The 12,999-nt window shown below is 45.8% G+C and overlaps 1 protein-coding gene across 2 annotated transcripts in view; it reads left to right on the forward strand.

Annotated features, from left to right (window-relative positions):
- Nucleotides 1-12,999, forward strand: part of HOOK2 (hook microtubule tethering protein 2) — a 70,508-nt gene that overhangs the window by 32,018 nt on the left and 25,491 nt on the right. For both annotated transcript variants that reach the window (XM_040346552.1, XM_040346551.1), the window contains exons 9-10: nucleotides 5,874-6,031; nucleotides 9,440-9,580. In XM_040346552.1, the coding sequence (XP_040202486.1) occupies nucleotides 5,874-6,031; nucleotides 9,440-9,580 (299 nt within the window). The remainder of the gene's footprint in view (nucleotides 1-5,873; nucleotides 6,032-9,439; nucleotides 9,581-12,999) is intronic.

Below are 12,999 nucleotides of genomic sequence, written 5' to 3' on the forward strand. Positions count from 1 at the left end.
CAGTGACCTCGCTGAGACCCGTCAGTCGCCAGTGACCTCGCTGAGACCCGTCATAGTCGCCAGTGACCTCGCTGAGACCCGTCATAGTCGCCAGTGACCTCGCTGAGACCCGTCATAGTCGCCAGTGACCTCGCTGAGACCCGTCATAGTCGCCAGTGACCTCGCTGAGACCCGTCATAGTCGCCAGTGACCTCGCTGAGACCCGTCATAGTCGCCAGTGACCTCGCTGAGACCCGTCATAGTCGCCAGTGACCTCGCTGAGACCCGTCATAGTCGCCAGTGACCTCGCTGAGACCCGTCATAGTCGCCAGTGACCTCGCTGAGACCCTTCATAGTCGCCAGTGACCTCGCTGAGACCCTTCATAGTCGCCAGTGACCTCGCTGAGACCCTTCATAGTCGCCAGTGACCTCGCTGAGACCCTTCATAGTCGCCAGTGACCTCGCTGAGACCCTTCATAGTCGCCAGTGACCTCGCTGAGACCCTTCATAGTCGCCAGTGACCTCGCTGAGACCCTTCATAGTCGCCAGTGACCTCGCTGAGACCCTTCATAGTCGCCAGTGACCTCGCTGAGACCCTTCATAGTCGCCAGTGACCTCGCTGAGACCCTTCATAGTCGCCAGTGACCTCGCTGAGACCCTTCATAGTCGCCAGTGACCTCGCTGAGACCCTTCATAGTCGCCAGTGACCTCGCTGAGACCCTTCATAGTCGCCAGTGACCTCGCTGAGACCCTTCATAGTCGCCAGTGACCTCGCTGAGACCCTTCATAGTCGCCAGTGACCTCGCTGAGACCCTTCATAGTCGCCAGTGACCTCGCTGAGACCCTTCATAGTCGCCAGTGACCTCGCTGAGACCCTTCATAGTCGCCAGTGACCTCGCTGAGACCCTTCATAGTCGCCAGTGACCTCGCTGAGACCCTTCATAGTCGCCAGTGACCTCGCTGAGACCCTTCATAGTCGCCAGTGACCTCGCTGAGACCCTTCATAGTCGCCAGTGACCTCGCTGAGACCCTTCATAGTCGCCAGTGACCTCGCTGAGACCCTTCATAGTCGCCAGTGACCTCGCTGAGACCCTTCATAGTCGCCAGTGACCTCGCTGAGACCCTTCATAGTCGCCAGTGACCTCGCTGAGACCCTTCATAGTCGCCAGTGACCTCGCTGAGACCCTTCATAGTCGCCAGTGACCTCGCTGAGACCCTTCATAGTCGCCAGTGACCTCGCTGAGACCCTTCATAGTCGCCAGTGACCTCGCTGAGACCCTTCATAGTCGCCAGTGACCTCGCTGAGACCCTTCATAGTCGCCAGTGACCTCGCTGAGACCCTTCATAGTCGCCAGTGACCTCGCTGAGACCCTTCATAGTCGCCAGTGACCTCGCTGAGACCCTTCATAGTCGCCAGTGACCTCGCTGAGACCCTTCATAGTCGCCAGTGACCTCGCTGAGACCCTTCATAGTCGCCAGTGACCTCGCTGAGACCCTTCATAGTCGCCAGTGACCTCGCTGAGACCCTTCATAGTCGCCAGTGACCTCGCTGAGACCCTTCATAGTCGCCAGTGACCTCGCTGAGACCCTTCATAGTCGCCAGTGACCTCGCTGAGACCCTTCATAGTCGCCAGTGACCTCGCTGAGACCCTTCATAGTCGCCAGTGACCTCGCTGAGACCCTTCATAGTCGCCAGTGACCTCGCTGAGACCCTTCATAGTCGCCAGTGACCTCGCTGAGACCCTTCATAGTCGCCAGTGACCTCGCTGAGACCCTTCATAGTCGCCAGTGACCTCGCTGAGACCCTTCATAGTCGCCAGTGACCTCGCTGAGACCCTTCATAGTCGCCAGTGACCTCGCTGAGACCCTTCATAGTCGCCAGTGACCTCGCTGAGACCCTTCATAGTCGCCAGTGACCTCGCTGAGACCCTTCATAGTCGCCAGTGACCTCGCTGAGACCCTTCATAGTCGCCAGTGACCTCGCTGAGACCCTTCATAGTCGCCAGTGACCTCGCTGAGACCCTTCATAGTCGCCAGTGACCTCGCTGAGACCCTTCATAGTCGCCAGTGACCTCGCTGAGACCCTTCATAGTCGCCAGTGACCTCGCTGAGACCCTTCATAGTCGCCAGTGACCTCGCTGAGACCCTTCATAGTCGCCAGTGACCTCGCTGAGACCCTTCATAGTCGCCAGTGACCTCGCTGAGACCCTTCATAGTCGCCAGTGACCTCGCTGAGACCCTTCATAGTCGCCAGTGACCTCGCTGAGACCCTTCATAGTCGCCAGTGACCTCGCTGAGACCCTTCATAGTCGCCAGTGACCTCGCTGAGACCCTTCATAGTCGCCAGTGACCTCGCTGAGACCCTTCATAGTCGCCAGTGACCTCGCTGAGACCCTTCATAGTCGCCAGTGACCTCGCTGAGACCCTTCATAGTCGCCAGTGACCTCGCTGAGACCCTTCATAGTCGCCAGTGACCTCGCTGAGACCCTTCATAGTCGCCAGTGACCTCGCTGAGACCCTTCATAGTCGCCAGTTACCTCGCTGAGACCCTTCATAGTCGCCAGTGACCTCGCTGAGACCCTTCATAGTCGCCAGTGACCTCGCTGAGACCCTTCATAGTCGCCAGTGACCTCGCTGAGACCCTTCATAGTCACGAGAACACAGCCTATCCATTCACTATAGACCAGTGACATCACAGAGATCCTCCATATTTATTGAAACATTCATTCATCATTGCTGAATAAGTTTTTAAAGGGTTTTTGAGCTAGACTGGAATATTGGTGGTTTTGTACCCCTAAATTATATAACAGATATCAGCCAGTGTGTTGACTGACCTGCAGACATTGGTGGTGGGTTTCTAAGATCTCCCTCTTCATGAAGTGATTTTGCCCTCTAAAAAGGTTTTAAGCTGAGTTTGGTGTGACATCTGGAAATGTGGGTGAGTTTAATACCTGCCTTGTATCTGCTACCTCTAACCATAACTTTTCTGCATGTCTGCAACGGTTATGCACTGCCTGCTAATCTAACCCAGTACTGTACCCTGCTGACTAGCAGGGGGCAGCCATGACACCTCAAACCTGCTTGAACTGTGTATGCTTGTATGCCTATGTTTGTGCGTAACTGGTCACGTGAACCATGTTGTCTTAAAACTGATGTCTGTTCTAATATTCTATGTATATGCAAACAAGATGGTTAGTGAATGGCAGCTAATTTATATGCACCACCAGGTGCTGACAATACAGCTCGATAGTCAATATGTTACTACAGACATCATGGAAACTCATAATTTTCAGTATGTTAGAGGAGGCAAAGCTAAAGCTGTGTCATCGGGGAGATTGCTAGAAGATAGAACGGTCCCAAACCTGCAGTGCACAGAGAAGTGATGATTGGAAAGGTTACACTCTGCTGCATGTAGACGTACCTGTCCCAACCCTACCTCTGTGCATGGTACTACTTGTATACCCTACTGCATCATGGTTACTTTTTCTCACTTAAGCCAAGTGTAAAAGATTGGTCAAGACTTCAGTTCACCATACATGACTATGCAATCTTCTTTAGATCTACCATCAACTATGTATTGTCTGCCAAGGGCGGACTGACAACTCATGGGGGGCCCCCGGGCAATAGAAGATTATGGGGCCCCCGGGCTTACAGATGGCCACCACGCCAGGAGGCAGTGCAGAGGCGGGGCAGCTAAAATCTCAGGCATTTCACATCAAAAGCATGTCGGTTTCGCACATATCAGGGACAGATGTAAAAAAACACAGATTTTTACATACTGTCCCTGGTTTTATTGAGCCTGGCAACCCTGGTGGGGCACCCTAGTGGCACGGGGACCTCGGGCAGTGCCCGGGAGTCCCAATGGTCAGTCCGCCCCTGGTGTCTACCATCAACTATGTAGTGCAAGGGCCTGCCAGATTGAATGGTTAGATTAGGTGCATCTTCCTAATTATATGGTTTTGGTAAATCTAAAGGAGATTGTACAGAGACAGTGTAATCAGATAGTATAGTGGATAGCCGTATTGGGTCAGTGATGTCACAAGCATCCTCGCCCCTTTGTGTACATGCAGCTGCAGAGTGGGGCGTGCCCTGGTTGTAGCGGAGTACAGGAGGGTGACCCCTTCTTTCCAGGATCAGTTGGGACCTAAGTTATGCCAAAAGCAAGCTCATCCTTGGGGTCCACTATAGCCTGAGACATTCTTTTTAATAGAATCACAAACCTGACAATGTTTCTAAAGCGGCCCTTTATCAACCCCTCTCCCCCCCCCCCCCCTCCTTCTCTTCTTTTTTTTTTTTTTATATATAACCCCCGTTTTGTGTGATAAAATAACTTCAAGTAATATTCACAAACTTAAAGTGATACTAAAGTCTTTGTTATTTTTAAAGCGAAAAAAAAAAAACTGTATACTTGCCTGTTCTGTGCAGTGGTTTTGCACAGAGCTGCCCAGATCCTCCCTCTGGTCCCTCACAAGCACTTCTGGGTTCTCACTTCTGCTGTGTGCCCCAACAGCAAGCGGCTTGCTATGGGGGCACCCGAGCTGAGCCCCTGCTTTTTGTCTATTCAGACACGAAGCCGTGGCTGGGCCCCCGTCCCGCTCTACCCTCTGTTTTTTGTTGGTTCACAGCAGAGGAAGCCAATGGTTGAGTTCCGCAATGTCAGCCTCCGTGTTTCTCTCATGACCTATTTCATTGGAGAATCCTTCACATGAACTTTTAATGGCATCCCAGTCTTAGTCCGTAGGGTTCAATATTGAGTTGGCCCACCCTTTGCAGCTATAACAGCTTCAACTCTTCCGGGAAGGCTGTCCACAAGGTTTAGGACCAAGACTGGGTGGAAGGCATCCCAATACTTTTGGTAATCTAGTGTATCAAGTGGTTTGATGACCTTTTGAGTTGCATGAAACAAATATGTGGATAAGGAGTTTTGAGTTTACTTGTGACACCTGGGTTAGCAGCCATCATTTCTCTGAGTATAGGATTGCCAAGAGAAACCTAGGGATTGCTATTACTGATCTTTCTGAAAATGCTAGTTGTCTGGCTTCAATGCTAAGCCTCTCTCTTCAGTACTGTCTGCCTGACTCAGAACAGGTATACTTACTAGAAAAGGCAAAGTTAAGTCAGACGTCCTTATTTGCTTACGTATTTTGGGCTATTGACTTAAAGCAGTGTTTCACCCTAAAAAACAACTTTATAGCATCTCATTCAGCATAGTAGCGCGAGCTACAGTATACCTTTATATATTTTTTTTGGCGCCGTACTCACTGTTTAATCGCGTAGTAAAATTTCAGACACCCGCGGGGAATGGGCGTTCCTATTCAGAGGGCTCGTGATTGACGGCCGGCTATAGCGCGTCACGCTTCACGAAAATAGCCGGAGTAGGTCTCGGCTCTTCCCGGCGCTATACGGCGCCTGCGCACAGACATCGGAGCTGACTGCGCAGGCGCTGTGAAGAGCAAACACCTATTTCGGCTATTTCCGTGTAGCGCCATAGCCGGCCGTCAATCGCGGGCCTTCTGCATAGGAACGCCCATTCCTCTGAAACTTTACTACGCGATTGCACAGTGAGTACGGCGCCAAAAAAATATATAAAGGCATACTGTAGCTCACGCTACTATGCGGAATAAGATGCTAGAAGAAAAAAAAATTTTTTTTTAGGGAGAACCCCCGCTTTAAGTCAGAAGCTTATCATGTCTGCCAGGCAACTAGTCTTTCCAGAAAGAGTCGGCAGCGACACTTTACATTTCTCTCAAGTGCTTCCTTTAACTTTCCTTTTACCACATTGTGTCTGCTTCAGGATGACAGGTCCTCTTTATTATTCCATTCCTGTGTCTCACACTCTGGGGTCCCGGTGCCTCTCTCTCCTCTCCCTTGTCCCCTTCCTTTCCCTCTGTAAGGTCTCGGTGCTGATAGAAGAGAAGCGGAGCCTGGTGTCAGAAAACAGAGTCCTCCGGGAACATCAGGAGGAGGAAGGAATGGAATCGCCTCAGGTGTTTAACAAGAAGATGCTGCTACTGCAGAGTCAGATTGAACAGTTACAGGAGGAAAACTACAGGTATGAGAGCCTGTACATCACATCATTATAATGTGTCATAGATACTCTGTAAACAGCTGTGTCTTGGGAGCGTGACAAATGCTGGTCTGTGCAACAGAATCATCTACGTGTTAGAATTACGTATTTGAATCTGACCCGACCCGAATAAAAACCGCAGAGGTGATCAAATACCACCAAAAGAAAGCTCTATTTGTGGGAAAAAAAGATATACGTTTTCTTTGGGTACAGCGTCGCACGACCGCACAATCAAGGCGACACAGTGGCGTATCGCAAAAAAAACTTTAACACTGTCAGCGTTTATATATTTATGCAAAACCCTTTTTCCCAAAAGGAAACAAACTGTTTGCTGTAAATCAGCGGTGTGTAAAACTGGCGGCCCTCCAGGTGTTGCGGAACTACAAGTCCCATCATGCTTCTGCCTGTGGGAGTTATGCTTGTAACTGTCAGCCTTGCAATGCCTCATGGGACTTGTAGTTCCGCAACAGCTGGAGGGTCGCAAGTTTGTGCGTAACTTATAAATTGTGTGCTGGAGATGGGGTTGTAAAGGTTCCTGTTGTGTTTTTTTTTTTTTTTTTTTCCCTTCTAAATAGGTTTCTTTAAGCTAGTGCATTGTTGGTTCACTTAACTTTTCCTTCGATTTCCTTTCTAAATGCTTTCTTTGTCTGAATTTCTCACTTCCTGTTCCTCCTCAGTAAGCTGTTTTGGCTGCCTAACCACGGCTCGGATGATGGGGGCAAGCTTACTGAGGAGAAACAGGAAGTGAGAAATTCAGACAAAGGAAAAAGGGAAATCGAAGGAAAGGGTAAGTGAACCAACAATGCACTAGCTTAACAACTTAAGCCCCGGACCAATATGCTGCCTAAAGACCCAAGTGGTTTTTACAGTTCGGGACTGCGTCGCTTTAACAGACAATTGCGCGGTCGTGCGACGTGGCTCCCAAACAAAATTGGCGTCCTTTTTTCCCCACAAATAGAGCTTTCTTTTGGTGGTATTTGATCACCTCTGCGGTTTTAATTTTTTGCGCTATAAACAAAAATAGAGCGACAATTTTGAAAAAAATTCAATATTTTTAACTTTTTGCTGTAATAAATATCCCCCAAAAACATATATAAATATTTTTTTCCTCAGTTTAGGCCGATACGTATTCTTCTACCTATTTTTGGTAAAAAAAATCGCAATAATCATTTATCGGTTGGTTTGCGCAAAATTTATAGCGTTTACAAAATAGGGGATAGTTTTTTTTTTGCATTTTTTTTTTTTTTTTTTTTTTTTTTTTTTTTTTTTACTACTAATGGCGGCGATCAGCGATTTTTTTCGTGACTGCGACATGGCGGACACTTCGGACAATTTTGACACATTTTTGGGACCATTGTCCTTTTCACAGCAAAAAATGCATTTAAATTGCATTGTTTATTGTGAAAATGACAGTTGCAGTTTGGGAGTTAACCACAGGGGGCGCTGTAGGAGTTAGGGATCACCGTGTATGTGTTTACTAGTGTAGGGGGGTGTGGCTGTAGGAATGACGTCATCGATCGAGTCTCCCCTATAAAGGGGATCACCCGATCGATGCGCCGCCACAGTGAAGCACGGGGAAGCCGTGTTTACACACGGCTCTCCCCGTTCTTCAGCTCCGGGGAGCGATCGCGACGGAGCGGCTATAAACAAATAGCCGCGCCGTCGTCCCGGATCGCTCCCCGAGCGGACCCGACCTCCGCATGTACCGGGGGGGGGGGGTCCTGATCGGACCCCCCACCCACGTCTAGCAGAGGACGTACAGGTACGTGATTGTGCCTGTCCGTGCCATTCTGCCGACGTAAATGTACATGAGGAGGTCGGGAAGTGGTTAAAGGAACCTATTTAGAAAATAAAAAACCTTTACAACCCCTTTTTAATTTGTTAGCGTATCCAAATCTGCTGTTACAACTGACAATGCTGCTATCTGCTGTGCCTCTTCTGCTCATTCAGAGTTGTGTCTCACTAATGCAGGAGGTGTTACTGGCCAGATCACCAGGTGAAAAACGCAGGGGAAAAGTTTGAAGGGGTTGTAAAGGTACAATTCCCCCCCCCCCCCCCTCCTAAATAGCTTCCTTTACCTTAGTGCAGTCCTCCTTCACTTACCTCATCCTTCCATTTTGCTTTTAAATTTCCTTATTTCTTCTGAGAAATCCTCACTTCCTGTTCTGTCTGTAACTCCACACAGTAATGCAAGGCTTTCTCCCTGGTGTGGAGTGTCGTGCTCGCCCCCTTCCTTGGACTACAGGAGAGTCCGGACACTCTCTGCGTTGCAGATAGAGAATGGAGCTGTGTGTTGATGGGTGTCCTGACTCTCCTGTAGTCCAAGGAAGGGGGTGAGCACGACACTCCACGCCAGGGAGAAAGCCTCGCGTTACTGTGTGGAGTTACAGACAGAAGAACAGGAAGTGAGGATTTCTCAGAAGAAATAAGGACATTTAAAAGCAAAATGGAAGGATGAGGTAAGTGAAGGAGGACTGCACTAAGGTAAAGGAAGCTATTTAGGGAAAGAAATTGTACCTTTACAACCCCTTTAAGGCAACTAAATCAGTTGCCACATCAAATGATTGGAAAGCTGCAATATATAAAATTTTTGGGTTTTATACCGCTTTAATGTAACACAGTCACCAACACGGACAAATCTTGTGAATAATGCACAAAAATAGACACACTGCCATATGACCCATAGCACAATGAGCAGAATCGTTCACCCATTTGTGTAGGCTACTTCTGATTGGTGGTTAGAAATTACTGGACTTTGAACATCATAAACCCTTCGGTGCAAGCCCAACCTTTGATAAGGTACAAACCATGCATAAAAAGTACCACATTACAGTATTGTAATCTGCATTGCCTACCCAGATTTGTAATGCGTGCAGGTAAAAAATAGAATATATGCTCGTGTCTGTGTCACGAGCTTGGTACCGTGCAAAGACCATAAAACAACCACAGTAATGATCACCTCCCAGCCACACAGGGAGAAGCCCGAGCACAGGGCTCTGAATCTTGTGAATCCTTGGAGGACTCCAGAACAAGCTGTTCTCTTCCTGTTGTAGCTGGAAGATCCAGATATGGCCGCTTCATAGGACAGAATATACAGGGATAGTTTTAGGAGACATGGTAAGTAAGCTGTCATGGAGTATTATTTACAGATGTACATAATTGTTATGATTGAATGTACTACAGACCTGAATGACTTCAGAATGTAAAAAATGCATAAAAAGTGAAAATAGATTGGTAGATCCAAAGATTCAGATGTTGTAACTGATGCATATCGCAGATCTTTTGTGAAAGTAATGCCTTGCATTGCTAACTCTCCAAGAGATAAATTACATTCAAAATGTGTTTGTTTTTTTTGTTTTTTGTGTTTTAAGAGATCTTTTGTCTTTTTTCTAGGCTGGAGAGTGCACGAGATGACTACAGACAGCGGTGTCAGGAGCTGGATCGGGAGGTGCAGGATCTACAGCAGCGTAACCAGGATCTCACAGGGCTAGCACACGAGGCCCAATCACTGCGGGATGAGATGGATGTGCTCAGGTGAGCGGGTATTTTGGAAATGGGATGGAGAATCAGGATTTGAAATCTCAAAAAATGTATTCTTAAAGAGAAACTACACCTGCGACGCCCCTCCCCCAATCGCTACCTTTTTTTTACTAAGTAATCAACAGAAAACATACACAAAAGGAAAAAAAAGGGGGGGTGGGGGGCAAGGTCAGACGCTACTGGTTGAGACGAGGAGTACACAATATTTCTGAAAAAAATATTTTATTACACGGGTGTGTGTCTCCTAGCTCTCCCTTTTTTTTTTTTTTTTTTTTTTCTATCTCTCCATGAAAGTAATACTAGAGATCTTGCTCAGAGGCGAGACCAACTGCAAAACCTTGTATGTATAATCATCATTACATTTATATATGGCTAAATATGCCCAATCCAAACGTATATACATTTCTATGGGTCAGCGCGTTTCACTTAGATTTGGCTTCATCAGGATGCATAGAAGATAATGGCAGTTGTCTATAACAAACAAATGTATATTATGATTAAACACAAACATAAATACTTAAAGTGGAGGTTCACCCAAAAAATAAATTTTTAACATTAGATTGGGCCTAATTACGGGAAACAGATTCGGGTGTTTTGTTTAAAATCAATGCAGTACTTACCGTTTTAGAGATAGAGGTTCTCCGCCACTTCCGGGTATGGTCTTCAGGACTGGGCGTTCCTATTTGATTGACAGCCTTCCGACGGTCGCATACACTGCGTCACGAGTTGCCGAACGTCGGTGCGGCTCTATACGGCGCCTGCGCACCGACGTTGGCTACTTTCGGAAACTGGTGACGCGCTGTATGCGACGGTCGGAAGGGTGTCAATCAAATAGGAACGCCCAGTCCCGCAGCCCATACCCGGAAGCCACGGAGAACATCTATCTCAAAAAAGGTAAGTACTGCATTGATTTTAAACAAAACACCCGATTCTGCTTCCCGTAATTAGGCCCAATCTAATGTTAAAAATGTATTTTTTGGGTGAACCTCCACTTTAAACCGGAGGTCCGCCCATACCCCTGCAAAAATACAAAACGCATACTGCAGCTGCTGGCTTTTAATAATGGGACACTTGCCTATCCTGGAGTCCAGCGATGTCGGCAGCACAGCTGATGTTTCCACAAATGGGTGGAAGTTCCACTTTTAGGTGGAACGTTACTTTTAAGGGTTATCACATATTGCATGCAAGATCCCAATCGAGGGCACACCTTAATGCCAGAGCAGCCACAGTACATAGGAAATCCCTGGATGGCCACATGAGCACAAAGAGGCCAAAATGAAAGCCGCTGAATACCTATAATAAGAAAAAACAACCAATTACAATACCTACGTCTCTGGTCATCCAAATTGGCATTTGTCCCATTATACGTCACTTGGTTATGTCACTGAAACCAAATACCAATTTAATGCTACACATTCCTACCTAGAACACCATTAACTGGTTTAAGAAGCAATGAAACCTATAATTAAGTACATAGCTAGTCTGTAGATCATTGCTACTAATTATAAGGGAGCAAGCCAATTGCCACCTTAAACTGCAATCCGTATATGGAGATTCAGCGAAAGCCAAAGGGTTTGGGAAACCAACATGATTGTACATACTTCAACAGAATAAAATAAAATAAAATAAGAACAACCCAGTATAGTTGTACATATTTCCAAAGATGAAGCTGAGATTGGCACTAGATGGTGCCATTGTTCAGTAAGACTAAATACTCGCTGATTAGCTTGGGATGTCCATACAAATATATGATCATGAAGATTTAACATTCCAAGGGAACAAGCCAGCAATATCGATCGGAGATCTGACCCACATCAGCATAGATCAATAAAATAGGAATCGCATCCAGTGAGAAACCTGACAAAACAAAATCATGCCCACTTTTAGTTGTCGTTTGAAAATACAAATACACTACAACACGTTGCGTCACTTCTAATTTTTTTAATTACAGGCTGGTCTGGTGATCCAGAGTCGTGGGGTGTTCCTGCAAGAATTGTATAGCATCATGTGCAAAAAAAAATTATAATTGTGTCTGATAATCTGATTGTATGTACCAGGCATTGGCCACAGTGTGCAAAGCCCTGTCCCTGAAGACTCCTTTGGGTGTATGTCCCTTAACCACTTAAGACCTAGAACTTAAGGCAGGTAAAGGACCTGGGCAGTTTTTGCTATTCGGCACTGCGTCGCTTTAACTGACAATTGCGCGGTCGTACGACGTGGCTCCCAAACAAAATTGGCGTCCTTTTTTCCCCACAAATAGAGCTTTCTTTTGGTGGTATTTGATCACCTCTGCGGTTTTTTATTTTTTGCGCTATAAACAAAAATTGAACGACAATTTTGAAAAAAATTCAATATTTTTTTACTTTTTGCTATAATAAAGATCCCCAAAAATATATAAAAAAAATAAAAATTTTCCTCAGTTTAGCCCGATACATATTCTTCTACCTATTTTTGGTAAAAAAAAAAACGCAATAAGCGTTTATCGATTTGATTTGCGCAAAATTTATAGTGTTTACAAAATAGGGGATAGTTGCATTTTTATAATTTTTTTCCAATTTTTTGTGACTGCGATATTATGGCGGACACATTTTTGGGACCATTGTCATTTTCACAGCAAACAATGCATTAAAAATGCATTGTTTACTGTGAAAATGACAATTGCAGTTTGGGAGTTAACCACTAGGGGGTGCTGGAGGGGTTAAGTGTGACCTCATATGTTTTTCTAACTGTAGGGGGGCGGGGCTTGACGTGTGACGTAATTGATCGTGTTTCCCTATTTGTGAGTAAAAGCAACATCCATTCCTCTGCATATCCAATCCAGTCCTAAGGATCTAAAAGTTTTTTTTATACTTTCTGGTGCTGTATGGTTTTATCTTTATAGGCATATGTGCACTAGTATAAACTTTTATGTAATATTTCCTAAATGATGTACTGTGATAATATGCTGGTATTGTACTATTTTTTTTTTTTTTTTTTTCACAAAGTTTTGTATTTCTTTCTTCATATACCTTCTCTATTTATGAATAAATATATCTATAGATTTTCTACTATATTTACTAGTACCGCCTAAAGTCCATTTAATTTAGTCCAGATTAGATTCCAGTTACATCTGGGGTGAGTTGGCAATGTGCAATGTTTTTGTTTGTTGGGTGATGACTTCTCCTCCTCCTTCTTTTTTTTTTTTTTTTTTTTTTTTTTTTTTTTTGGGGGGCTGCTCCTATACATCCTTGGGAGATTTCCTTTTGTATGTATGTAGGGTGCATTGCTCCGATTTTATTACATATACTTCTTCTTCTTTTTTTTTTTTTTTTTTTTCTTTTTTTTTAACCCTCAGCTGTTACTCCTGTCAATTCAACTCTGATGCCTATTCGGGAGATAATTCTTTTAGTTACTCCATGGGCCGTTTGTGCTCT

The sequence above is a fragment of the Rana temporaria genome, chromosome 3 (assembly GCF_905171775.1).
Source record: "Rana temporaria chromosome 3, aRanTem1.1, whole genome shotgun sequence".
NCBI lineage: Eukaryota > Metazoa > Chordata > Amphibia > Anura > Ranidae > Rana > Rana temporaria.